At 47.4% G+C, this 27,877-nt stretch overlaps 2 protein-coding genes across 7 annotated transcripts in view; one reads left to right on the forward strand and one right to left on the reverse strand.

The window, feature by feature from the left end:
- The first annotated feature begins 573 nt into the window (after positions 1 to 573).
- On the forward strand, positions 574 to 12,475 carry APEX2 (apurinic/apyrimidinic endodeoxyribonuclease 2). Its single transcript, XM_083483062.1, has 6 exons — positions 574 to 738; positions 3,444 to 3,527; positions 3,909 to 4,089; positions 5,073 to 5,219; positions 5,993 to 6,062; positions 8,629 to 12,475. The coding sequence occupies exons 1-6, from the start codon at positions 618 to 620 to the stop codon at positions 9,622 to 9,624; spliced, it is 1,599 nt and encodes a 532-aa protein (XP_083339188.1). The 5' UTR covers positions 574 to 617; the 3' UTR covers positions 9,625 to 12,475.
- The window catches only part of ALAS2 (5'-aminolevulinate synthase 2), a 31,207-nt gene continuing 14,863 nt past the window's right edge, over positions 11,534 to 27,877 (reverse strand). For 3 of the 6 annotated variants that reach the window (XM_083483009.1, XM_083483011.1, XM_083483012.1), the window contains 10 exons: positions 26,593 to 26,789; positions 23,645 to 23,785; positions 23,441 to 23,539; positions 22,148 to 22,370; positions 20,299 to 20,483; positions 19,032 to 19,211; positions 17,974 to 18,138; positions 16,136 to 16,404; positions 13,848 to 14,010; positions 11,534 to 11,845 (listed from right to left, as the gene is read on the reverse strand). In XM_083483009.1, the coding sequence (XP_083339135.1) occupies positions 11,682 to 11,845; positions 13,848 to 14,010; positions 16,136 to 16,404; positions 17,974 to 18,138; positions 19,032 to 19,211; positions 20,299 to 20,483; positions 22,148 to 22,370; positions 23,441 to 23,539; positions 23,645 to 23,785; positions 26,593 to 26,789 (1,786 nt within the window). In that variant the 3' untranslated portion in view covers positions 11,534 to 11,681. Of the gene's footprint in view, positions 11,846 to 13,847; positions 14,851 to 14,979; positions 16,405 to 17,973; positions 18,139 to 19,031; positions 19,212 to 20,298; positions 20,484 to 22,147; positions 22,374 to 23,440; positions 23,540 to 23,644; positions 23,786 to 26,592; positions 26,790 to 27,877 lie in introns of all 6 variants that reach the window. The other 3 variants (XM_083483008.1, XM_083483010.1, XR_014520781.1) reach the window with 2 other exon arrangements.

Below are 27,877 nucleotides of genomic sequence, written 5' to 3' on the forward strand. Positions count from 1 at the left end.
TACTGCAGAAGGGAGAGGCGGTTCTTTGTTTCCCAATACTCTCTGCTAGTCAGAAAGGGAAAAGAGCCTTTTATGTTTTCTCTGGTGAAACTTCAGCCTCTTTACTTTGAAAAGGAACACGCTTGAAAATCAATTCCGTTGCCTCTTCCAACACCCGAGGAGGAGCAAAGCAACCCTCTTTTACTGTCACTTCAAAGCACTGCGAAAAGGCGAGTAGTACAGCGACGTTTGTTGCGTTGTGATTTTTGCGAGCTGCTTTGGAGCTCAACATTTGGTTGTGAGCGGGATGCAAATATTGAATAATAATACTGTTCGGGGAGAGGGTTTTGTTATTAACGTGTTATTAAGCCGCCCTGTGAACCTCGGATGAAGGGCGGTAATTAAATTTAATAAACAACAACAACTTAAAAAGGAGGGGATATAATATAATAATACTAATGACGTCAGCTTGTTTTTATTGCAAGGCCGTTTCCTACTCCTCCCCCTCCCTGGCAACGGGCGTTTCCGTTCTAAACCGGAAGTGAGGGCCTGCTTGCTTTTTCAAACGCCTCGCCTTGGCGGCCGGAAATGACGTTCCTCAGAAACTTCCGGTCGCTTTCCTCGCCCCTGAGGCGGGGATGAGGCTGGCGAGCTGGAACGTCAACGGGCTCCGGGCTGGGTTGGGACCCGCGGGGTTGAGGCCGCTCCTGGACTCCCTGGGGGCGGATGTCGTCTGCCTGCAAGAGACCAAGGTCACCCGTGAGTCGACGCGAGGAACATGCGTTCACACGTGCATAAGCAGTCCAGGGCAGGGGGCGAACGTGTAGGGCCCAGAACCGGCTTAGCTGGCGCCGGCCGCCTTGTAAAGGTTTATGTCATGACATCGCAGGGGAGGAGGGCTGGCAGGCGGGGTGGTGGTAGTTCTGACGTGAACCATTGATGGAGAACGCGTGTTCCTCCAGACTAGATGGGGGGGGGAATCCTCCATCTGTTGTTGGACTACAGCTCCCATCATCCCTGTCCACTGGTCCTGCTAGCTAGGGATGATGGGAGTTGTAGTCCAACGACATGTAGGAGGACCTCTCCCAGGAGGTTGGGAAAGACTGCTCTATTTCAAAATAAAAATAAAAATTTGCATTTTCAAAAACAGGAACAGAGAGCATATTTAACCCCTTCCCGTTCCCTCCCCTCCGCCTGTCCCACTTACAACCTGGTACCAAATACAGCATGTATGCATACAACTTCCCTTCCACACTTTTCCTGGTTCCTACTACTCTGCATAATCCACATCTTTTAAATGATCCAATTTGTTATCTATTATTTCAGCTGCTGGATTTACACGACACCTGCTAAGCTATGTCTATACTGGTTCTTGAAGTAGTCAATAAACGTTATCCATTCCTCCTTATATTCCTTATCTTCGTTTTCTCTTATGCTGTTCATCAGACCAGCCAGTTCAGCATATTCAAACATTTTTCACTGCCATTATTCCTTGTTTTCCACCTTTGTGCCAATAATGTTCTAGCTGCAGTGGTAGCGTATAGTAATAAACTCTTGGGTTTTTGGACCTCCATTGTTACCATCCTCAAGAGAAAAATCTTGGGTGTTTTTGGGAAAGCTTTTTTTAAAGTATCTTTTAAAATTCATTATATATAGTTTCCAAATATGCCTTAATTATTTTACAGGACCACCACACTTCCAACATACACCTTTTTCTTTTTTAGACATTTTTGCCAATCTGGTGGGTGCTAAATACCATCTGTGGGCCATTTTCATCATATTTTCTTTTATCGCATAATATGCCATAAAATTCATATTTACTTTCCACAACTTTCCCCATAATTCATAGTCAATATTGTGAGCCACATCTTGTGCCCACCTAATCATGCTCGATTTCACAAATTCCTCTTTAGTTTCCCACTCCAACAGCAATTTGTACATTTTTGATAATACTTTTATATTTGTATCTAATAAGTCTTTGGTAAACTGAGGCGTTTGTTCTGCAAAGCCATTTTCCCTATCTATCTTAAACAATTCATTAATCTGATGTACCTGCTCTAGACGACAGTGTTGCTGTTGTTCAGTTGTGGGTGCGGGAGGAGGCATTGCTTTTAATTTTTCCTTTATTTATTTATTTCATGAAATTACTACACCACTTTACTGTAAAAAAACAACAACAACCCTCAAAGCAGTTTACAGAAAAAGATAAAACAGTAAAAACAAATTTACAACCCTACTTTAAAAACTACAAAAGTTAAAATAGTAAAACAGGTAAAAATTACCACATATGTAACATGATTTGCTGTTACGTTATGTGTTCTTTGTTTTTATGCTGTTAACTACCCTGAGATCTTTGGGTGAAGGGTGGTATATAAGTTTAATAAATAATAATAAGAGCTACAACTCCCGTCAAGCCCAAGTAGGTAGCACAGCCAGAGGTCTGGGGTGATGGGACTTTGAAGTCCTGCAGCATCTACAGCAGTGCCCCTGGATCCCCATCATTGGCTTACAAGGAAGCAACTGGCATTGGTCCAGCAAACAAACAAAACACAGGGTCTGTGGCAGATAAAGAGATGGGGTCCCTGCCCCAAGGACCTTACAAGTGCATAAGGTGAGATAAACTTCACAAGTAGAATTAGCCCCCATTAATTTTTTTCTTCCATCCATGATGAGTAGAGAAACTGTATTTTGGGGTAAGGCAGAATCATGTGCCTCTTTCCACCAGTCCCCAGCTCACAAGGGGTCATGGTGGAGATTCCTAGTTTCATTATCAAAAGCAAGATTGCTCAAAGTTGGGCACCTGACCCTACTTTCGTCATATTGTTGTGTTTTGGTAACCTGAAATTGGGTGTGGGACAGGTAGCAGAATGGGTTAAAAAGATGTGTCTGACACCCCTCCAATATTTACAGGTGGGAAAGGCAGTGCCAACTACAGATGAGAGGCAAAGGGGCATAATGCAGGGCTGCAACATGGTGAGATATATTTTCCTCCTTGAGAGAAACATTTGGGAAAGGGGTACCCTTTGCCTAGGATTAGGATGAGGAACCTGGGCCCTCCCATGTGGTTGGACTACAGTTCTATTAATCCCTGACCATTGATTTAGGCTGGCTGGGGCTGATGGGAGTTGCAGTCCAACAACACCTGGGTGGCTGCAGATTCCTCCACCTCTGCTCTAGGAGTAAAGCAAGGGAGAGTGAGGAGTCAAAAGAGAGGAAGGGACAAATCTTTTACAGTGTTGGTGGAAGACATCTATTAAAAATCCTGCCCCCCCTTGCAAAAAATCTGTATAAGCTACATTGCTGAGTGAACCTGCATTGCTGTGACCACATTGCTGGGCAAACCTGTAACCTTTTGCACGTTAGAAAAAAGACAACAACAGCAAAGAGAGTGATTTTTTTAAAAAATGGTTTTCTGGTGCCATGTCTCCAGCCTGATGGCTTTCCAAATTCTGTTTTGTTCTCAGGGGACCTGCTGGAGGAGCCACTGGCAATAGTGGATGGCTATAACTCTTATTTCAGCTTCAGTCGCATCCGCAATGGCTATTCAGGTTAGTGGACAGTAGCAAAGGGGATCAGCCACCTCTCAGGTTGCCAATGTCTCAGCATACTCCTGTAGCTGTGTCTTAAGTGGTGACTTCATCTGTCACTTTCAGATGGCATTGATTTGCCTCCCTGCCTGAAAAATATCCCCTGCTTTTTACCGCCAATCAAACCACCATTATTTATTTTATTTTATTGCATATAATTTGCATACCACTTGATTTTTTTTTATAAACCCCACAAAGTGATGTACAAAGTGGTGTGCCTTACCTCTGTAAGGTACAGAGGTTTCAATTTGTTTCTTTCTCTTGTATCTTGGATCAAATAGGTAGCTTTATAGCCCACTGTGAAAGCCCAGAACAAACTTTCAGTCTCTCCTTGTCTTCCAGGTGTTGCAACGTTCTGTAAGGTCAGTGCCACCCCAGAGGCAGCTGAAGAAGGCCTGTCTGGGCTGTTTGCTAAGCACGATGGCGCAGTTGGTTCTTATGGAGAGACAGACGGCTTCACAACTGAGGAGCTACAGGCATTGGACAGTGAGGGCCGGGCTGTGATCACACGTCACCGTATTCGGTAGGAACAGGAAGGGGTGGGGTGGGAGGGTCTGCAGAAAGTTCCTGTTATTGCCATTGGCTCACAGCTCTGCTTGGTAACTGACAGCTGTTGTAGTTGAGAAAATTGTGGTCTTAAGAGTGTGAGCCAAGAAATGCCCAACTCAGATCTAACCCTCAAGGATAAATTTATTACAGGGCCTGTCACCTTGCTCTCAACTCTCCATTTGTGATCCTGGCTAATAACAACAATAATAATTATAACAACTTTACAGGGTTGTTATCAAGGAGAGTTGAAAAGAATGTGTGTGTAAGAGAGAACAAGTTTCCAGGATTTCTCAGATTTTCCTGGCCAGCTAAGAGGGCTAGATGCTTTCCTTTTAATTTGAAGCAAAATTGAGATTTTTTTGCAATTTTGCATCACATGCTGGGTTACACATTGAGGTAGGTAAAGTTGAAGGACCCCTGGGCGGTTAAGTCCAGTCAAGCTTGACTATGGGGTGTGGCGCTCATCCCACTTCAGGTCGAGGGAGTCAGCGTATGTCCTCAGACAACTTTCTGGGCCATGTGACCAGCATGAATAAACAGCTTCTGACGCAACAGGACACTGACAAGTGCCAGAGCACATGAAAACGCTATGTACCTTCCTGCCGCAGTGGTACCTGTTTATCTACTCATGCTGGTGTGCTTTCAAACTGTTAGGTTGGCAGGAGCTGGGACAGAATGAATGCCACACTGATACCACTGCAGCCATAAATATTTTTAGAAGTATGCAGAATGTTTCCAACCCTTTAGGAGCAGATTGCTGATTGCTGAGTGTTCTTTCCATTTTAACACATGGAATTTCCTGAGCATCCTCAGCCTTGATAGTGGATTTTCCTAAACCTGTTGTGAAGATGTTAATGGGTCTGTGTCTATAGCTGTCCTAGCCAGCCATGAATCAGGGAGCTTGAGCCATTAGTAACAGGTGTGACAACAATGATGTGCTTTGTCCTTTCACTGCAGCACTTCAGAACAGCAGGAGACCACGCTGACAGTCATCAATGTGTACTGCCCTCGTGCAGACCCTGAAAAGCCAGAGCGTGGGGACTTCAAGCTGCGTTTCTATCATCTCTTGCAAGCTCGGGCCGAGGCACTTCTCAGAGCTGGAGGGTATGTGTCACTCCTCTCGTTGGCTCAGTGCAGTCCTAGACATGCTTATTCTGGGGCTTACTCCCTAGTCAAGCCTTTGGTGCTCTGATTCCTTTCCAGTGTTTTGGACTCCAACTCCCATCAGCCTCAGCCAACACTGGTGGATTAGTTAGAGCAAAACAGCTGGAGGGAGCCACGTCAGTGAGCCCCACTGAGTTCAGTTCTACTTATTCCAGAGTAAGCATGCAAAGGATGCCCTAGTTAAGTTTGCATGAGATTGCACTGTTGAAAAGGACCAGGCTGTGAAGCTCCTGGTGAAGTTTGGGGCACACAGATGAGTGCCCCAAACTCAGTCGGCTATTCTCTAGAGGGGTAGCCAATGTGGTGTCCTCAAGAAGTCATTGAAACTCCAGCTCCAGCCAGCCTGGCAAATGGTCAGGGGCGATCTAGTCCAGCAACAGCTGGAAGTCAGCAAATCAGCTACCCCTGGGTCCAGCCACTGTTGTCTCTACCTCTACCCTCATCTCCAACATGGGAAGAATACTGAGCTGTGCCATACGTGCCTGCTGTAAGAACTGCTGCAAATACATGTGAGGAACCTTGAGAAAGTCAAAGAGCCCTATATGAACGATGCTGATGATATTTCATTGCCTCAGCCGTTGTCCCTTCCCTGTCTAAGCCAGCTTCCAATCCACCGACCTTCTCCGATGGAGTCAGGACTGTTGGGATGAATGGGGTCTCGCCGTCTTGCCTCTTTGCCTTGCGACTCATGCACATTTCCTCTCTCCGTCTAGCCATGTGCTCATCCTGGGGGACATCAACACAGCACACAAGCCTATTGACCACTGTGACCCGGGAGATCTGGTGAGCAAGCTGCCCACTTTATGCAGCTGCCTTTACTCTCTACAGTACAGGGCCTGGCAGTGCTGCTGCAGCGGCAGGAAATCTGTTTCTCGTAGGCATGCACAGGGTTGGGTGGGGAGTCCTGACGCATAGGAAGCTGCCTAACTCTGAGTCAGATCCTTGCTCCATCTGGTTCAGCATTTTCATCACTGACTGGCTGCGGCTCTGGTTTCAGACTGAGGGCATTCAGACGGAGACCTTCCCAACCCAACCTACCTTGAGATGTTGGGGGTTGAGCCTGGGACCCTTCTGGGTGCAAAGCAGAAGCTTTGCCATTGAGCCCAGCCCTTCCCAACGTGTTTGGGGATCATGAAGTCCGCAACGTGACTTAGAGGGTGAGGAACAGTGAGGCAGATTCCCTCACCCACCCCAGGCTGTGAAGGTGGGGAGTATGTGAATGTGGGCCGGGGTAGGGTGATTTGAGCTACAGATGTGTTAATAGTTTACAGTGGTGCCCCGCAAGATGAACGCCTCAGAAGACGAAAAACTCACTAGACGAAGGAGTTTTTCGTTTTCTTAGCCGCTTCGCAAGACGCATTTCCCTATGGGCTTGCTTCGCAAAACGAAGCTTGCCCCGCAAGCTCCGGGGATAGCGGGGAAGCGCAGTGTGTCTTCCCCGCTGTCCCCGGACCTCTTTTGAACCAAGGGGCGGCAACGGGGAGAAGCGATCTTCTCCCCTCCGCCCCTTGCTTCAAAAGAGGGGACAGAGGGGAAGGCGGGCGCGCCTTCCCCTCTCTCCCCGGACCCCTTTTTAACCAAGGGGCGGCAACGGGGAGAAGCGATTCTCCCCGCTGCCCCTTCCCTTGCTTTAAAACAGGTCCGGGGACAGAGGGGAAGGCGTGCGCCTTCCCCTCTGTCCCCGGAGATTGCAGGGCAGGCAACGGGGAGAAGCAATCTTCTCCCCGCCGCCCCTTGCTTTAAACAGGTCCGGGGACAGAGGGGAAGGCGCGCGGCACTTCCCCTCTGTCCCTGGACGGTCTCCATAGGAAAGCATTGATTGATTTTCAATGCATTCCTATGGGAAGCCGTGCTTCGCAAGACGAAAAACTCGCAAGAAGAAAAAACTTGCGGAACAAATTAATTTCGTCTTGCGAGGCACCACTGTATTTTATGATTTGCTTATTGCATTTATGTGCCACCTTTTCTTTCAAGGAGCTCAAGGTGGTGTATGTGGTTCTCCCCCTCCCCATTCCATCCTCACAACAACCCTGTGAGGTAGGTTAGCCTAAGAGATGGTGACTGGCCCAAGGTTACCCAGTGAGCTTCATGGCTGAGTGGGGATTCAAACCCTGGTCTCCCAGGTCATAGTCCAACACTAACCCACGGGTAGGCAAACTAAGGCCAGGGAGCTGGATCTGGCCCAATCGCCTTCTAAATCTGACCCACGGATGTTCCGGGAATCAGCGTGTTTTTACATGAGTAGAATGTGTCCTTTTATTTAAAATGCATCTCTGGGTTATTTGTGGGGCATAGGAATTCGTTCTTCTTTTTTCCAAAATATAGTCCCGTCCTCCACAAGGTCTGAGGGAAAGCGGACCGGCCCCCTGCTGAAAATGTTTGCTGATCCCTGCTCTAACCATTACAGTGCACTGGCTTAATAGTTTTGGATATTGAGCGAGTGGAGTTCTGTGTTGTGGAGCTGGATGCTTCATTTATCACAGAATAATAATAAAAATAATAATTTTATTATTTATACCCCTTCCATCTGGCTGGGGGTGGAGACGCTTCTTCGGGTACACTTTAATTTTTGTTTTACATAGTCTTACTTGCAAACCAATTTGCGATATTTTCTGATGAAAAACAGTATATACATACTTTAACTAAATTAATAAATAGGCATGGCCAGAGTTGGGGTCGTTGTCCAATGACATCTGCAGGGCTGCAGGTTAGTTGCCCCTGTGTTTCAGGATGATGCAAGGGGTAAAGGTAAAGGTAAAGGGACCCATGACCATTAGGTACAGTCATGACTGACTCTGGGGTTGTGGCGCTCATCTCGCTTTATCAGCCGAGGGAGCTGCCGTACAGCTTCCGGGTCATGTGGCCAGCATGACTAAGCCGCTTCTGGCGAAGCAGAGCAACGCACGGAAACGCCATTTACCTTCCTGTCAGAGCGGTACCTATTTATCTACTTGCACTTTGATGTGCTTTTGAACTGCTATGTTGGCAGGAGCAGGGACCGAGCAACAGGAGCTCACCCCATCGCAGGGATTCGAACTGCCGAACTTCTGATCGGCTAGTCCTAGGCTCTGTGGTTTAACCCACAGCGCCACCCGCATCCCTTGATGCAAGGGTTACAAGAAACCAATGCATAGACAGCATTTGAAAGCACCACGGAAATCCTAATTTGTGAAGTGGCTGCATCCTAATGTTTTAATGTTGTATTTTAATCTTTTTAAAATTGTATTTTAATCAACTTGTTTTTATTATTGGTTGTTAGCTGCTCTGAGCCCGGTCTTGGCTGGGGCGGGCGGGGTATAAATAAAAATTTATTATTAGCACTTAACGCTTCCACCACTGTCACCTGCAGGAATCCTTTCAGGAGCATCCCGGGCGCCGCTGGCTGGACAGTTTCCTGTGGGAGCCAGACAAGGATTCCCAGGATGGGAAATGCTTTGTTGACACGTTCCGTTTTCTGCACCCTGGTCAGACTGATGCCTACACTTGCTGGTGCAACGTAACCGGGTCCCGGCAGCTCAACTACGGCACCCGCATTGACTATATCCTGGCTGATCGTGTGCTAGCATTGTCAGAGCTGCAGGATGCCCAGCTCATGCCAGACGTCTTTGGCTCCGACCACTGCCCTGTGCGGGTGGCGCTTAGGAGCGTCTGCCTGGGGGCGCCCCGCTGCCCACCTCTCTGCACCCGCTTCCTGCCTGAGTTTGCTGGCACCCAGCAGAAGCTCAGCCGCTTCCTCGTGAAAGTGGAGCGGACCAGCCTGCCAGAGGAGAGGGGGCAAAAAAGGGGCGGGAGGGAACCAAGTGTTGCGGGGGGTTCCAAGAAGAGACGGGTGGGTCCACCACAGAAGGGGCAAGGAGATTTGCGAAGCTTCTTCAAAGCTGGAAACGGCAGGCCTAGGGCCACCACCGACAGTGCCAACTACCAGTCGGTAATGAAAACGAGGACAGCAGAAGATTCTGGGGTGGAACTTCCTCTTGACGCTTCTGGAAGGATCGCTGTTGAGCATGGGGTGGAGGAAGTTGCTGGTGAGACCCAGCCATGCACTGGGAGTTTGAGAGAGGAGCCCACTCTGGACATGGCCAACGGAGAAGCTCTGGATTGTGGGAAAGGCTCGGTCCCCTCTCGTTCAAACCAGTCCGCTGCCCTGTGGAAGTCCCTGCTGCCAGGCCCTGCTCGCCCGCCTGACTGCAAGGCCCATGGAGAGCCCTGTGTCCTGCGGACAGTGAAGAAGCCGGGACCAAACTCTGGGCGGCGTTTTTACGTCTGCGCCCGGCCTCTGGGGAAGCCGTCAGATCCCCGCTCCCGCTGTGACTTCTTCCTGTGGGCCAGTCGGGGGAATCCTTGAATTGAGAGGACAACTGAAATGAGAGGACGTTAGACGCGCAGTGACCCCTAAGTGGAAAAGAAGGGGTTGGTTTCTAATGGAAAGTATCCTGGATGTCTCGCTGCCTAAGAAGAGAGGGGAAGGCAGCCTCTGTGGCAGAGTGAGGCCTAGGCTTATTGCCAGGGGGTCAAAGAGGTCAGGCCCAAAGTTTCCATGGGATCTTTTTGGGCTGTGCCAGTAGAAACTTAACTTTTGTACCAGAGCACGTTGGGAGTTTTGAGGTCTTTGATGCCAGACCCTGCAGATAGGAACGTTGTTTAAAGAGGAAGAAATAATTGGTTTTATTATTAAATACACAGTTTTACATGCTAGGACTAACACAAGCTTTGGGAATACTCACACAGACTGCCCTGACTTCTGATGAGCATTTTCTGGATTCATGCACATCAAACCTGCAGTTAGGCTCTCTCTAACATTGGGTGGAGAAGTGCTCTTAAATGGTGCTCTTGCAGCAAGTTGCTCTTTCCCCTTAACTGCCCTCCCCACAAACCCCTGTAATAACGGTGATGCAATTGCTGGGAGGTGATTAATCCTTATTTGGGGCAGGGGGGATCTTATTTTTTTTACTTTTGATAAAATAAAGATGTTGAAAAAAACAACCCCTAAACGTTTGCTCTGTGGGAACAGGGGAAGTTGGATTTCTTATGTTCTCTGAAAAGAGAGTTGGGTGATGCTGAACCAGGAGTTAAGGTTCTGGTTCTGAGGAATGGCGGTGCTGTTATGGCACTCCTGATCATAGCTGTCAACCGTCCCTTTTTTTTGCGGGAAATTCCCTTAATCCATCACTGTTTCCTGCTTATATTCCGGATTGTTAAGATGTCCTGTAGACTGTCCCTGGGACAGGTGAGGCTGCAGATCCCTTATTTTCAAATCTGAAAGTTGACAGCTATGCTCCTGATCCCTGTGGCATAAACTGCCCTGGGTGCTTCAGCTATTGTGGTGACCAAGGGATTAAGCCCAGGTTTTGCAGATTAGCACAACTGAGTTCATATTGCCTGTACAGGATTGCCTTGGGGCAAAAAGGTGCGTCTTGCTTTTCTATCTGGGAATAATGCATGAAAATCCCTGATGGCTGTCATTTGGATTGCAAGACATGGAACTTTCCCCTTTCCATGGGTTTCACTGTGTGTGCTTAGTGAATGTGGAGCCCTCTGCTGACCATCCCTGATACTACTAGCATTATGCCTTGGGAAAAACCTGAATTGCCATTTGCTCCAATTCAGTGGTTAAAAAATGGGTTTCTCAAGGAAAATGGCTAAGTGTTGGGGGCAACACTCAGACATGGGCCAGGAAAGGCAAACCTGTGCCCACAGGGCAAAAGGTAAGTGTGGACAAACCCTATGTCAGGTATGGGTAGGAGGTAGATTAGGAGCTTATCTGGAGATTCCTGGAAATTTTGTAGTAAATCAGCAAAGATTTCTGACTCCCAGTTTGGTAGCACCAACCAAAGGGCGTCCCCCCCTCCCTGCCCCTGTTCTACATTAGACTATTGAAATTCAATCAAGAACAAAATCCCAGGAGGAACCCTGGAATGGAGAGAATGTTGAGCTCAACTTTGTGCTGAAAACAAATTCCTATTCCTCCGTTCTTGGTGTAAGTCTGCAGATGAGCAAGAGACTTCAAGGACATGTTCCATTCAGTAAAAAAATACTCAAAGAAGGTGTAGAGCAGGGCTGGTGGAGAGTATGGCCTGGGGAGCCGATAGGATTGGAGGGCCGCATTCGGTCCCTTGGCTTTCAGTTCCCCACCCCTGTGGCAAGCAGAGGAGAGGCCTGTGCCTTCCCCTGTTCTGCTTGCCACCTAGAGAAGCCTGCCCATTTGGATACTTAAATTCCATGAATGTGGGAGGCAGTGAAAGAGACACAGCAGACAAAGTGGCAGATTTTTATTACACTCGGATACCCTCTTTCCATTTGGCAGTGTCAGTGTTGACATCCTGTTTCTTGTAAGGTTGTGTGTGTGTGTGTGTGTGTGTGTGTGCGCGCGCCCGTCCGTGTGTGTGTGCAGAGGCCGGTTCTTCAGGCGCAAAGAGTGATGTAGCGGGGCCCCATGTTCCCGAAGTAATCCCTCTCCCACTCGCTCATGAGGGCAAAATGCAGCGGGCGGTGGCAGAAGTTGCACTCAGGGGAGACTGCGGCCTGCAGAGGCAGCCCTACCTCCTGCCAGGCTGCCAGGAGCTTCTCTGGAGAGGGAATGGAAGAAGAAGGCATTAAATGTAGCCAAGCCATGCAAATTGCAAATTTCATTATTATTATTATTTGCTGAGTTGAATAATGGGCAACTGATTGGTGGTTTCTGTGCTAAGCAGCAGCTGGGCCTTGTGGGCCAATGCCCCTGGAGCTGTTGAACTATTGTTTCTGAAGAGGAGTCTGTGGCCCTGTTAAAATCCAGAGGAACCTAATAATAGCCTGATGGATCAGGCCAAAGGCCAGTCTAGTCCAGCACCCCATTCTCACAGTTGCCAACCAGATGCCTGAAGGAGCATCTCCACCCCCATTGTTCTACCTGAGGTCCAGCGCCGAGGGCCTTCTGACAGTTCCCTCTCTGCGAGAAGCAAAGCTACAGGGAACCAGGCAGAGGGCCTTCTCGGTAGTGGCACCCGCCCTGTGGAACGCCCTCCCAGCAGATATTAAAGAGATAAACGACTACCTGACATTAGAAGACATCTGAAGGCAGCCCTGTTCAGGGAAGTTTTTAATGTGTGACATTTTAATGTATTCTTAATCTTTGTTGGAAACCGCCCAGAGTGGCTGGGGAAACCCAGCCAGATGGGCGGGATGCAAATAATAAATTACTATTACTATTATTATTAGCCTGCAAGCAAAAGCCCTCTTCCCTCCTGCGGTTTCTAGCAACAGGTATTCAGAAGCATTTCTGCCTCCAGCTGCAGAGGCAGAGAGAGCATAGCCATCATGGCTAGTGGCCACTGGTAGCCCTTTCCTCCTCCATAAATATGTATAATCCTCTTTTAAGGCCATCCAAGTTGGTGGCCATCACTTCCTGGGAGACTTTGACTATGCATAGTGTAAAGAAGTGCTTTCGTTTATCTGTCCTAGATCTTCCAACATTCACTGAATGTCCACAAGCTCTAGTGTTAGGAGAGGGATTACAGCTTTTATCTCTCCACTTTCTCCTTGCCAGGCATAATTTTGTAATCTATTACGTTGCCTCTTACTCGCCTTTTCCCAAAACTAAAAAGGTAAAGGATCCCTGACAGTTAAGTCCAGTCACAGACGACTCTGGGGTTGCGGCGCTCATCTCGCTTTACAGGCTGAGGGAGCCGGCGTTTGTCTGCAGAGAGTTTTTCCGGGTCATGTGGCCAGCATGACTAAGCCGCTCCTGGCACAGCAGAACACTGAAACCAGAGCAGCGCACGGAAGCGCCACTTACCTTCCCACCAGAGCAGTACCTATTTACTTGCACTTTTTGGTGTGCTTTCAAACTGCTAGGTTGGCAGGAGCTGGGACTGAGCAACGGGAGCTCATCCCATCGCGGGGATTCGAACCGCCAACCTTCTGATCGGCAAGCCCAAAAGTCCCAAGTGCTGCAACCTTTCTTCAAAGGGGAGTCTTCACTGACCCTTCCCTTGATCCAATGGGAGAAGAGGCAAATGCCAACCTGGCACAGGAGTAAAACTCCTAAGAAGCCCAATACATAGACTGTACCATCTGGAGGACAGCGGGTTTGGTGCTATGCAAAGGAGCCTTAAGCTGATGTGCTCCCCTCTCCTGTAGCATGCAGGTGTGAAGAGGTGAAGATGCCTTTGCTTCTGTCTTCAACAAACCACAGTTTGTTGCTACATGCAAGTCAAGACAAACTTCAGTTAGTTTTAACTATGGTTTGTCCAAAGGAGCCACCTGTAAACTGGTTTATAATTCTGGCTTTTTGACCAAACCATAGTTATTTGAAAGCAGAAGCAGATGCTTCCCAGTTTATTCACAGCTGCAGGTCCTCAACTATGGCTTAGCATTATGTATGAATGAGGTCACAGCCTCCATTTCTATGTTAATGGCTTCATTTTCTGGAGAAGGATTAAAAAGTAGCAAACAGGGTTTTCTTTTTACAACTCCTAACTGCATGTTTGTAAGCCTACCATTATTAGAGTTTGCAACTCTAGAACACGCAGTGGTCTTTATTACAGGGAAACATGGTCCCAACTAGATCATGTGGTCCTGGTGACTCACCCACAAAGTAATTCATCATGGGTGGCGTGTGATGGGGCGAGGGGGCCAGCCGCAGCAGCTCCTCCCCCCGAGGCACAGTCGGGTAATTGATGGCTTGGACGTAGATGTTGTATTCAGCCAGAAGCAGGTCACAGAGGTGAGAATTCAGGGCTGCGTCTCCAACCTATGGAGGAGAGAACGTTACATTGCTAAGAGAGTGAAGTCAGAGGTCTAGTTCCTTGTTCCTCCCATCCTGCCTTTCGTAGCTGTCAATGACCCAGCCAAAAAACCAGCACCGTTAAGTCCCTTTGATTTAAATAGAACTGGAGGGAGTCCTTTTACACTTTTGTAAAGCGCTATGAATGTAGCATAAAAGTAATAACGAATATTAATATCAGGGTTTTCCCCAGCGAAACAGAGATTTCAGTGTTTCATCTTAGCTGGATTGTGCCATACACTCTGTTGCTGTTCTTCAGAAGACAACTGGGGTCCTCTACCCATAACACTAGATAAACCCATGACTGCCCTGGGCTTTCCCCACCCTCCTCCTCCCCACTGGAAGGAGGCCATTTTGTATAATTTTCTTGGAGTGTTTCCTACCCTTTGTGTGTGTGAGAGAGACACATCATTCTCCACCACCACCAAAATACTCAGAATGGTGTTAGGTCCAGGACCCTGTGGAGAATGCAAAAACTTCCAACATACTTGCTTGCAGCAGCAGCAATAAATAAATAAATAAATAAATAAATAATGTCGGGGGCAAACAACCACCCCATGCATTTAAAATACATACCACTTTAACAGTCACAACTTCCTCCAAAGTATTCTGGGAACCGTGGTTTATCCCTCACAGAACTATAATTCCCAAGATTATTTGGAGGGGTGGGGGAAGCTGTGCTACCCTGCCTCTACAAAACTGCTTTATGGGGATGGGGATGGGGATGGGGATGGGGAACTTTTACCCTCCAGGTGTTGTAGGTCTCCCAATCATCATCATCCCCTACATAAGAACATAATGATATTTCTGTATAACAATAAGAAGAGCCAAAATAAAAAAAATCCTTCCAGTAGCACCTTAAAGACCAACTAAGTTGGTCTTTAAGTAATTTTTTCTTTATTTTTTATTTTGACTATGGCAGACCAACACGGCTACCTATCTGTAATAAGAAGAGCCTTAACACTAGTGAAGTTAGCAAAAATGTATCATACTCATGATAATAAATGCTGGAAATGTAAAGAAAAAAAAGGAACCTTTTACCACATGTGGTGGATGTGCCCCAAGGTAAAAGACTTCTGGGAAAGGATTTATAATGAATTGAAAAAAGTGTTGAAAAACACATTTATTAAAAAAACCAGAAGCCTTTTTACTTGGTATAGTGGGGGGGGGGTTTGAAATCCCCCAAAGGATGTTACTTTTTTTCTGTATGCCACAACAGCTGCGAGAATATTGCTAGCAAAGAATTGGAAGAAACAAGATTTACCAACTATCAAAAGAATGGCAGATGAAGATGATGGACTATATGGAACTTGCCGAACTGACCGGGAGACTCCGAGACCAGAGAGAAGAGACGGTGGAAGAAGATTGGAAGAAGTTTAAGGAATATTTGAAAAAATATGTTAATATTTAAATCTTAGAATAGCTTTGGAAGTGGATATAGGTGGTAGGGTTAGAAGTAGAAGATAGTGTATTTTATAAGTGATAAAAATTATGTTTTTTATGGTTAAAGTAAGTGTGGGAGGAAAAAAGATGGTTAGAAATTATGATACATGTAAACTGCTAAAGATGAAGTAAAATGAAAATCAGATAGGTAGGACTTGAGGAAGCCCACTTAACAATGTTTAGAAAAATAAGGCCATGACCAGAATTTGTTTGTATTGTTTGTCTTTTCTGTTTGTGTTTTTTATTTGTGTTATAAAATGAATAATTTTTTTTTGGGAAAAAACACAATAAGAAGAGCCTGTTGGAGCAGGCCATTTAACCATTTTGTTCAGCAACCTGTTGTCACGATGGCCAACCAGAGGCCTCTGGGAAACCTGCAAACAGGACCCAATCACTCTCCCCCTCTGGCAGTTTCCAGCAACTAGAATTCAGAAGCACTGCTACCTCCAACTGGGGACCACGCTGCCTGGGTCTGGCTGAGTTCAGCCACACCTGAAAGGCTCCAGGCTGCCTAATGCCACTGTTGGATAATTTCTCCTCCCCCCTGGAGAAACTTGGTGAAATTGCCCTCCCTATTTCACCCCTGGCGAACAGAGTGCAGAACTTAGAGAGGCCGTTTCTGCGTAGTTTTCGTCCCGGAGAGCCATACCCGTATGGGGATGATGTGACTGGGGCAGCTGACCACAGGGAGCCCGGCGTCCATCAACAGCTGGCGCATGTGCTTGACGTTGCGCTGGTGGGAGCGGCGCAGAGCCTGCCCCTCGGGGCTCTTCAAGACCCGGACCGATTCCAGGGCCCCGGCCAGCACCATGGGGGGCAGGGAGGTGGTGAAGATGAATCCCGCTGCATAGGAGCGCACTGTGTCGATCAGAGACTTGGTGCTGGCCACATAGCCACCCACACAGCCGAAAGCCTTCCCTGCAAGGGGAGAGAAGAAAAGGCAGACATTAGTCCAGGCACTCTGGAAGAATACCTAGGCTCTGCACTGAAAATACAATGGTGAATGTTGCATGCAGACAATCCAAACTGAGTTGGGTTCTGCAACTTGCATAACTTTTGGCAAACTGAGGAACTTCATGTGTCTTATTTTGCATCCTTGTTTCAACTTGAGATAGAACTGTGGGCATCCATCTGTCTCGAGAGTGTGCCTTTGGAGGTGAAGTGAAACTGCTGTGTTAGCAGCACTGAAGTGACCTCCCCGGGGCACAAGCCTGAGTGGTGTATATGGAAGTCCTGGGCTGCCCAGATGACAAGATGTGGTCTCACTGAAGAAAGGAAAGTACAGTGGTACCTCTGGTTACGTACTTCATTCCAGAGGTCCATTCTTAACCTGAAGCACCACTTTAGCTAATGGGGCCTCCCGCTGCCGGAGCACAATTTCTGTTCTTATTCTGAAGCAAAGTTCTTAACCCAAGGTACTATTTCTGGGTTAGCAGAGTCTGTAACCTGAAGTGTATGTAACCTGAAGGGTATGTAACCCGAGGTACCACTGTAATACATTTGACACCAGCTTGGCTGCAAGAGTTGCCAGAAGGAGGCGTACAAGGCGCTGTCCACCTGCCTTCAGGACTCTACTCCAGTTTTGTGTAGGGCTTAAAAGTAATGGGACCCCTGACCATTAGGTCCAGTCGCGGACACCTCTGGGGTTGTGGCACTCAGCTCACTTTATTGAAGAAGAAGAGTTTGGATTTGATATCCCGCCTTTCACTCCCCTTCAGGAGTCTCAAAGCGGCTAACAATCTCCTTTCCCTTCCTCCCCCACAACAAACACTCTGTGAGGTGAGTGGGGCTGAGAGACTTCAGAGAAGTGTGACTGGCCCAAGGTCACCCAGCAGCTGCAGGTGGAGGAGCGGAGACGCGAACCCGGTTCACTAGATTACGTGACTTCCGCTCTTAACCACTACACCACACTGGCTCTATTGGCCAAGGGAGCCGGCATACAGCTTCCGGGTCATGTGGCCAGCATGACTAAGCCACTTCTGGCGAACCAGAGCAGCACCAGGGCTTACTCCTTAGCTTCTTCTTCTCTTGAAGATGCTTCCTTTCCAGGTGGATGAGCCTCATCTGCCCCTCATTTCCCTCTACAGCACATGCAGGAACCACCTTCTTGACCATTGGTCTCATCTGCTCAATCTGCCCAAGCCTGCCTTCACATTCAGGGGAAGTTCCTAACTCACCAAGGGTTTGAGACCTGTTGGCTACCCTCACCTGGTCTAGCTGGCCAGTCGAAGCTGTTCCAGGTGTGGCCACTGGAGAACCACTTGCCTCCAACATGGTGTTCCTTCCTGACCAAGTCTACCCTATCATCTTAACTTGCTGCTCTGTGGCACCGAGGACCATAGAGTTTTAGGACATCTTTTAGGCCACATACTTCAACTTCCTGCAGAGTTCAGGAAATCCAGTGCTAGAACATCCCAGACCTTCACCGTAGTCCATCCCTTCCTGATGCCCTTTTCATTAGGGGCTGTGGCTCACCCTCGAACTTACCCAGGGTGCCAGAGACGATATCTATCTTGCCCATCACTCCATCGCGTTCACCAATGCCAGCCCCATGGGCCCCGTAAAGTCCCACCGCATGAACCTCATCCACGAAAGTGATGGCTCCATAGCGGTGTGCCACGTCACACATTTCCTCCAGTGGGCAGATGGCACCTGCAGACAGAGAAGACTTAATGCACGAAGGATACTGACCCTTACTGGCGACTTTAGCCTGGATTGCAAAGGAGGTGCAGTAAGGAAAATGTGCAGAGTAATGTTTTGAAGATCAAATGTTTTGAAGATCTCAGCTTTGATCAAATCCAACACAGGATTTCTTTTTTAGCTCTTCTGTCTTAAATCAAGGATGAGGAACTTCTGGACCTCCGGACTACGACTCTCAGCATCCCTGACTATTCCCCATGCTGACTGTGGCCGATGGGAGTTTGGGAGCATTTTGGAGGCCCACAGATTCCCAGCCTCTAGAACAGATGAACTTTCTGCTGGTAATTGTTTTATCATGCATGCTGACTTTGGATTTTAGTGTGGAATTTGATTGCCTTGTTATTGTTATTGCTCTTGTCATTAACTTAACTTATTACCCATACATCACTATAAGGTCCAAAGGTGGCTCACCAACAATTCAAAATACAATATTAAAAACAGTCACAAGAAGAGGGTGGGTCCTAAAAGATGAATCTCTTAATATGCTTAATTTTTTGTTTTACAGTGGAAGCTCGGTTTGTGAACGTGATCTGTGTGGGAGGCCCGTTCGCAACCCGCAATGCCCGCAACCTGCAGTGCCATGTCTGTGCATGCACGGGTTGTGATTTGGCTCTTCTGCGCATGTGCAAAGCGTGATTTAGTGCTTCTGTGCATGCGCGAGTGCCAAAACCCGGAAGCAACCCGTTTTGGTACTTCTGGGTTTCAGTGCGTCCGTAACCTTAAAACGCGCAACCTGAAGTGTCTGTAACCTGAGGTATGATTATATATTGATTTTATCATGTTATCTGGAAAATTCATTATGAAGCGAATAATACGTATTAACAACATACAAATGCATTACCCACCATCCATGGAATGGACAGTCTCAAAGGCAACAATCTTTGGGGTCTTGGCATTGGCTTTGCTCAGGAGCTCCTCCAGGTGTTGGGGGTCATTATGCCGGAAGACATACTTCGGTGCTCCACTGTTTCGGATGCCCTGAATCATGGAGGCATGGTTGCCTGCGTCTGAATAGATCTCACACCCTGCAGGAGGAAAAGGAGCCTCTGGGTCACTCACCGAGCCTCTGCTCTCCGCCTAACTGGAATAAGGACAAAGGAACCTGCCTTACACTGAGCCAGATCCTTGGTATGGGGGAGAAATTGGATCCAGTTCATGTTTAGCTGTGACTCCTGTATCACAGGGACTTGGACTAGATGGCTTTTGGGTCCCTTCCAAGTCTACAATTGCATGATTCTAAATGCTTTCAAGGTGGACCTATGTCATTTGCACTTCCCAAAGCAAATACACAAACCTAAACACAGCCATCTTTTGATATTCACCCTGTGTTGTATTTGCACTATGCTATATTTGCTACACAGGGACATGGGTGGCACTGTGGTCTAAACCACAGAGCCTAGGGCTTGCCGATCAGAAGGTTGTCGGTTCGAATCCCCATGACGGGGTGAGCTCCTGTTGCTCGGTCCCTGTTTCTGCCAACCTAGCAGTTCGAAAGCACGTCAAAGTGCAAGTAGATAAATAGGTACCACTCTGGCGGGAAGGTAAACGGCGTTTCTGTGCACTGCTCTGGTTCGCCAGAAGCGGCTTAGTCATGTTGGCCACATGACCCGGAAGCTGTACGCCGGCTCCCTCAGCCAATAAAGTGAGATGAGCGCCGCAACCCCAGAGTCATCTGCGACTGGACCTAATGGTCAGGGGTCCCTTTATATTTACCTTTACCTATATTTGCTACACAGTTCTGCAGCAATGTATGCAAAATTGCACACACTGGGGTATGTGCGTAGTTAAAATACTAGGAGAATTTTGCCTTAAAATGCTGGTAATTTTTCAGGAGGACTTTTAAAAGCTATTGTGGAAACATGGAGAGATGGATTTAAGACTGGAAAAAATGAGAGAAACCAGCACGGTCAAATTTACCATCCTGAGTCAGACCAACTGGTCTATCTGACACAGTACAGTCTCCACAGGATTCCCGACCGGGGCTTCTCCCAGCTCAACTTGGAGATGTTGGGGATTGAACCTAGGATCTTCTCCATGCAGAGCCCATGGTCCTTCCTTATCTTGGCTGCCAGCCAGGCCCCAAAGGCCAACCCACTGCATTGCCCTGCTTACCTGGCATCATGCGGGCCAAAGTGAAGAGGGTGGAGTCATTGGCCACAAAGCAAGAAGAGAAGAGCAGGGCAGCGTCTTTGCTGTGCAGGCCGGCCAGTTCTTGCTCCAGCTCCACGTGGAACTTACTGGTGCCAGAAATGTTCCTGGTGCCTCCAGCCCCAGCTCCATAAAGATCCAGAGTATCCCTGGTGAGGATAGGGTGGAAGAAGAGGAGAATGAGATTCGCTCCAAAAAGGGCTGAACTCAGAAGGTGAATCACACCTGGATCGCTAAACCAGATAAGACCATGGGGACCCTTGATCAGATCTTGGGTCCCTTTTCCATTCTTGTGCAAAGCAACTGTGGGGAACCTGGTTCAGATTGGGGCCACTCTCAGTGCTAGGAAGAGAACATGTTCACCCTTCTCCTCCTTATGAAAATTGCTTCTTCAGACCTGGAAGCTGTGGTTTCCCCCATCATTAATGAAACCTACAGCTATGGGTAAGTGCTCAAAGATGGTTACATTTTAAAAAGGGGGTTGGGTTAAGCTGCATCCAGGGTTAATTCAGACCCGTTGAAATCAAAAGACTTGTTTCCATCAGTCCTAATGCGTCTGCTCTGAGTAAGATAAATGTTGGATACAGTCCATGCTAACCCATAACAGAAAGTTCCCCAGACAGCTTACAGAGTATGCTAAAATTAAAAGTCACATTACAATAAAATACAAAAGCCACACCATGTGCTATCTGCATGGATCTGTTGAAAGAGGGTGGGCAGGCTTATTAGGATGAGGAGGGAGCTGACAGGACAGGGTCTTGCCTAAGCCCACCCATTCATGGCTGATGTAAGCTTTGAATCAGAGAGTTTCCTGCTCATTCTCTTACTAAGTTGCCTAGAGTTGGAGACAGAAAACACTTTTAAAAGGGTTTAAAGAGGATTGGGAAAGGGCCCCAAGGCATACACACATTGATTTTCTCTGTGCCACCGTCACCTCTGTTTCAAACCAGCACATTTAAAGCTAATGGTTTCCCGCAAAGAATTCTGGGAACTGTAGTTTACCCCTCACAGATTATGTGGGCGAAGCCATGCACTTAAAAAGTGCTTAGAATGTATGGGGTGGACTCTAGTTTACTCCCTCACAGAGCTACAATTCCCATTATTGATTTCCTGCTATGACCCCTGACATAATGCCTCTGCAGGGCATTGTGGGAAATTTAAATGGCAACTCCTGGACCCGGACACATTTTGATGGGAAGGCCAGGGTGGTCCTGGGTCCTGGGCAGTGGCCTCAGGATGCTGAGGCTGAGCATAGGTAAAAATTGGGGCAAGAGTTCACAGCACAAGCAGCCACCCATTTTCCAAATCTCCTTCATCTCTCCAGAGAAAACAAAAGAGCTATTGTCTGTTTCCAGCCTAGGGGCTAGACAGGGGTCAGCAAACTTTTTCAGCGGGGGGCTGGTCCACCATCCCTCAGACCTTGTGGGGGGTCGGACTATATTTTGGAAAAATAAATAAATGAACGAATTCCTATGCCCCACAAATAACCCAGAGATGCATTTTAAATAAAATCACACATTCTACTCATGTAAAAACATGCTGATTCCCAGACCGTCTGTGGGCCGGATTGAGAAGGCAATCGGGCTGGATCCGGCCCCCAGGCCTTAGTTTGCCTACCCATGGGCTAGAACATCTTTCCCTGTTTGCCTGACCCCATGATCATGTCAAAGGGCCATCACACTGAATTTCAAAAGTGAACTGGGGCAGGTTGCAAGGGCAATGCGGAACAGATTGAAACAGACCATTGGAACTAGACGAGGTGTGGGCAGGAGAGAGTTTGTGCTGGAGAGATTGCCGGGCAGCTGCCACTCACCGGATGGCCTGCATGACTCGAGGGTGGCGGCTCATTCCCAGGTAGTCATTACTGCACCAGACCGACACCTCACGGGCTTCCACCTGGGAGCCAGAATAGTCCTCAGCAAAGGGATAGGCGTCAGCCCTTCGATTCACTGTCTTGAAGACCCGGTAGGTGTGATCTTGCTTCTTCGCTTGGATCTTTGCCTCAAAGAAATGGTCATACTCAAACACTTTGCCCCCTGCTAGGAAAAACACAGGGCTGGTTAACACAACCCATGGGAATCACTATAATGGATGACTTAGCACCTGCAAGGCTAAGCTACTGAGAAGCAGCCTGTGAGAGAGGGCAGGAAGGTTCTGTTTACGTGGAGTCAGGGGCAAGTTCTGATGGATCATGGGCCATGCTGTCAGACAGAGTGGCACAGACTCTCCAGGGGCTGGAGGAGGCTGTCGGTTTCTTCTCTGCAGGAGTTACTGCACTGACCTCGTGCCCTTAAATTGGCCTCTCCTGGGAGGAAACTAATTTCACCCCATCTCTGCATAACAATAATAACAATAATAACAATAATAACAATAATAACAATAATAACAATAATAACAATAATAACAATAATAACAATAATAACAACATTATTGACAATTTTATTATTTATATGCCGCCCATTTGACTGGATTACCCCAGCCACATTGTTTGATTGGACATAATGGGTTGTATCCAAAGTACTACTATGTGAATGTCCCGCCAGTGCAAGGACTTCTGCTTGCACAATAGAACATTCTCCCCCTTTCCTCCCCCTGTACACACCCCTAAATCTTTTCTAGGGGTTTCCCCAACACTCTGGAACAGATTGGGAGAGGGTGTGGAACGGGGGGGGGGGGAGGGTGGGGAGTCCTGGTGCACAAACAGAAATCCTTCAGCTGACACATTCGTCAGATACCGCTCTTCAATCATCCCCAGTTGAGAGTCCCAGTAAAAATAACCTGCTCTTAGAGGAGGCTGCCTGTTGTGTCTCTGTGTGACTAGCTGCTTTAAGTTTGCCTCTTTTCAATCAGACAGCATGTGTGTAACATCAGGGACTGGGGGAAAAACAACAACACAGGGTATGGCCTCCTCGAAAGGTGGGTATGCTTTATTTCTTACACAACTTAAAAGTAAACTTTTTTCGGTTGGGGGAAAAAGTGATAGCCAATTCAGACAAGGCTGGAATGCTTAATTGCTAGCTCTGTGTCTGACACACACAGCAGGTGTGTGTGTTACTTATGCTGTCTCCTCGTCTGAGTAGTTTTGGGAGTCCTCCCATTCACTTACCTGGCATGTTGTCCCGAATGAGGTGTGACGCTTTGTCAGAATCGAGCAACTTCCTCTTGAGGCTGGATTGCACCTCCCTTACTAGGGAAGTCCACATGCCTAGAGGGAGAAGGACGAGTGGGTCACGGCTAGGGAAAAGTCGAGGATGGGAGCTCTCCCTTCCACTTCACTTCCCCATATGATGCAGGGTTCTTCATTCCCTACCTGACTTGAAAGGCCTGACATCTTCCTGGACCTCAGGTTTTGCCTCCTGCACAAAGGAATTCTGGCCGCTTTTGCGCTCTGACTCCATGAAAGGGCACTGCGTGGAGGGGAGAAGCAGGGGCGCCCTCTGCGCGGCGGAGCCTAGTGGGCAGAAGAAGGAGAGGAGAACCCAGCTGGTTCCATCTTTCAGATGGTGGCCCCCATAGGGACTGTACCCCACTTGGCCCCGGACTTTTTCAGAGCTGGATGTAGGAATCTGCCTTGTCAGGCTATAAGTAAAGGTAAAGGACCCCTGGACGGTTAAGTCCAGTCAAAGGCCACTATGGGGTTGCGGCGCTCATCTGTGTTTCAGGCCGAGAGAGCCGGTGTTTGTCCACAGACAGCTTTCGGTCATGTGTCCAGCATGACTGAACCACTTCTGGTGCAATGGAACACCGTGACAGAAACCAGAGCACATGGAAACGCCGTTGACCTTCCCGCCGCAGTGGTACCTATTTATCTACTTGCACTGGAGTGCTTTCGAGTTGGTAGGTTGGCAGGAGTTGGGACAGAGCAATGGGAGCTCACCCTGTCGAGGGGATTTGAACCGCTGACCTTCTGATCGGCAAGCCCAAGAGGCTCAGTGGTTTAGACCACAGCGTCACCCGCATCCCTTGTCAGGCTATAGGTGCGTCCAACTCTTTCACATCCGCACCACAAATTTAAAGCACTCTCATAACACTTCGATGGTCATAGAGAATTCTGGGAATTGTAGCTTGTTAAGGGCACTGACCTCACAGAGCAAAAGGCCCAGTGCCCTTCACAAACCACAGTTCCCAGAATTCTCCATGAGTTGTATGGTATGAGTTGTACGGTGAAGGTCTCAGACTGATCTCTTTCCTATCGCTTGCTCCTTAAACTGTTTCTAACTGGAGATGAAGACTACTAGACCAAAGCATGTGCTGACCCACTGAGCTGTGCTCTGGTCCTGCCTCAGATAAAATCCAAAGACCTTATCTTTTGGACAGAGCTATTTTTCCTAGAAAAAGAGGTGCTGGGAATCACTTGTTCTCTCATAATGGCAATGGCACCAACCTGAGAGGAGCCAGTTCTGGCAGAAAGAAAGTCCTGATTCTGAATCCTTCTTTCCCTTCTCTTTCCTCTCGTGTCAGGGCTGCTTAGCCTTTGAGCCAGGTCTTAGACCCAGAACAGTTTTTAAATGACCAGACTCCCTCCTGGGGTGGGAATCCTGTGTCTGGACTGCACCATGCCAGATGACAGAAGTGGTATTCCTGTGATGGAATTCTTCCTCCATTTGGCAAATCTTTTCCCAGCTGAGCCTTGTGAGAGAATTACTAAGTCCCAAAGTTAAAAGGTCCTCTCTACTCTCACCCACAACAGGCATCAGCTGGCAAGAGGGAATGGGGAAATAAGAGATCACTGGCAAGAATTGTGATCCTGGAGACAGAGTCTCCATACCTTGGATCTTTCATATTTTTGGGGAGGTGGGGGGTATGGGGAATGGAGGAACATTCCGTGATAGGGCCCCTATAACTGACTGCTCCTTCCTACAAAAATTAAAAATTTCCCTGTCAGGGAGAACTCTGGGCTAGAATCTTCTTCCTAGCTTTCCGTACGCTGCAGTCCAGACAAGCTACAGTCCAGACAAGCAATTTTACCACCTGCCATGGTAGGCCATATTTATTAAAATAAATCATGTAGTATGAAGTTGCTGGCGTTGTACCATTTTCAAACTGCCTTAGATGAAAAATGTGACCCCATATCCAGGGGTGGGGAACAAAAAACTATCCTGTAAGGGGAAAGGATTTGAACCTAGCCTTCATCCTGACAGGATAGTTTTCTATAAGCAACGATTTGATTATTATTATTTTTTAATGGAGGAGCTTTCAAGCACTATTTATTTATCAAATACTGTTTTGCAGCCCAAAGGCCCACAAAGCAGCATATTCAAACTACAATAAAGTAGAATAAAATGGCATGAATCCATTGTCAGTTTCCCCTTGCCATAATGTCTGGAATAATATAGCCCAAGGACACATAGTTTATCTGAATAGGTAGATCCATTCATTTCCCACTGGACTTTCATACTGCCATATTGGATTCTTCCAGATCTAATAACTGCACGAACGCACCCCCCTGTGTTGAAAGAGCATGTACTGTGTTTTGGGAGAGTGTTATGAGTACATCCACACCATACATTCAAAGTGCATTGAAAGCACATGGCTTTCCCCAAAGCATCCTGGGGATGTTTTTTTTTTAAAAAAATGTTTTTAATGTTTACAATTTTTATTTTTTCACCAACAACCAAAACACAAACAGTGAAACCCTCCAGGCGGCTGATACACTGGGTATACATAATCAACAATAACATATTCAAATCAACCATATGTACAATTTTATATACGTTAACACTCCTCCATCTACAAGGTTTATTTAACTTTTAACATTTTAATTGCCCCAAATTGTTCAAACCTACCCAAATAATTCAATATCTTCTCAAACCAATCCTCCTCTTTCTCACTGACCTTAAACCCTTTCATTCTGTGTATCTTCACAGTTCGGTATTCTAAAATTATAATATTATTCAGTTTTTTCCTCCATTGGTTCACCTCTAACTCTTCTGCATTTTTCCAGTTACTTGCTATAACCTGTCTAGCTGCAGTTACCATCAATTTTACCAATTTACATTCCTCTTTTGTTTTTAACTCAGTGCTACTCATTTTAATAAGAACCATTAATTTAGATATTCCCACCTTCCTACCCACAATTCCCGATACCTGGGAACGGTATTTTGCCCCTCAGAGAGCTACAATTCCCAGCACGTGTAACAAACTGCAGTTCCCAGGATTTCCTTGAGGGTGTGCTTTCAGTGTGTGGACGAAACCCCTCTCCCCTCAGCTGGACATTTTACCCAGGGCTGTTGCCTGTGAGCCCACCCACTGCCTCACCAGAATCTCCATGGGTCTCTTTTCCGTGCTGCTGGTCAGCATGAGAACGAGAGAAGGCTCGGGCCACCATCACAGGGCAGCGCTGGGCACTGCTGACCAGCAGGGGCCGACATCGGCGCAGGAAGGTGGTTGGGTCCCGGGTCAGGAAAGGGCAGCACTGGAGGATTGAGGCCATTGTGGCGTGCCAAGGTCTGGTGCTACACAAAGAAAGAGAGAGGTCAAGGGGGGTGCTGGGAGAGCCCCTTTGGCTGAAGTTATACCACAACTCCTTAGCCACAGAATAGGATCAGTATCAAAGAAGGAGCCAGGGCATTGCTCACCAATGTCCAAGCAATAACCATCATGTAAAGGTAAAGGGACCCCTGACCGTTAGGTCCAGTCGTGGCTGACTCTGGGGTTGCGGCCTTCATCTCACTTTATTGGCCGAGGGAGTCGGCGTACAGCTTCCGGGTCATGTGGCCAGCATGACTAAACCGCTTCTGGCGAACCAGAGCAGTGCACGGAAACACCGTTTACCTTCCCACCAGAGCGGTACCTATTTATCTACTTGCACTTTGACGTGCTTTCGAACTGCTAGGTTGGCAGGAGCAGGGACCGAGGAACGGGAGCTTACCCCGTCGCAGGGATTCGAACCGCCGACCTTCTGATCTGCAAGTCCCAGGCTCTGTGGTTTAACCCACAGCGCCACCCGTGCCCCCTAACCATCATGTACTCGCTGGTTTAAAAAGCTGCCACCTGGCTGGATTTGGACTGCCCAGAAATGGAAAGAAGAAGGAGTCCCAGGAAAAGAGGAATGGATACAAAAACTTACGGACTATGCAGAAATGGCAAAACATACCGGAAAAATAAGAAATCAAGATAACAATCTTTTTTTTATAAAAGAATGGAAACGGTTTATGGAATATTTACAAAGGAATTGTAAACAGATAAGAACATGGCAGGATTATTGTAACAACCTTCAGTTTCATAAGAGTATATTTTAAAGTAGATGAATAAATGAGCAAATTAAGTTAATTGGGATATGCAGAAAATATTAAAAATAAATTTAAGGAACAGCAGAAAGTGGGGGAAGGAAATCAAGTTTTGAAATGTTAAAATGACTCTAAAATTATTGAAATGTATACACTTGAAAATCATAAATTACACATAGAGAGAGAGAGATTTGGATTGTCTGCCCCTGACCCCAAGCTGACAGTCTCACCAAGACAAACATTTCAAGTGGAGAATATCTAATATATAATATACCTTTAAAGCACATTCAAAGAAGAGTCCCTCAAAGAATTCT

This window comes from Podarcis liolepis (assembly GCF_965112155.1).
Source record: "Podarcis liolepis genome assembly, chromosome: 17".
Classification (NCBI taxonomy): Eukaryota; Metazoa; Chordata; class Lepidosauria; order Squamata; family Lacertidae; genus Podarcis; species Podarcis liolepis.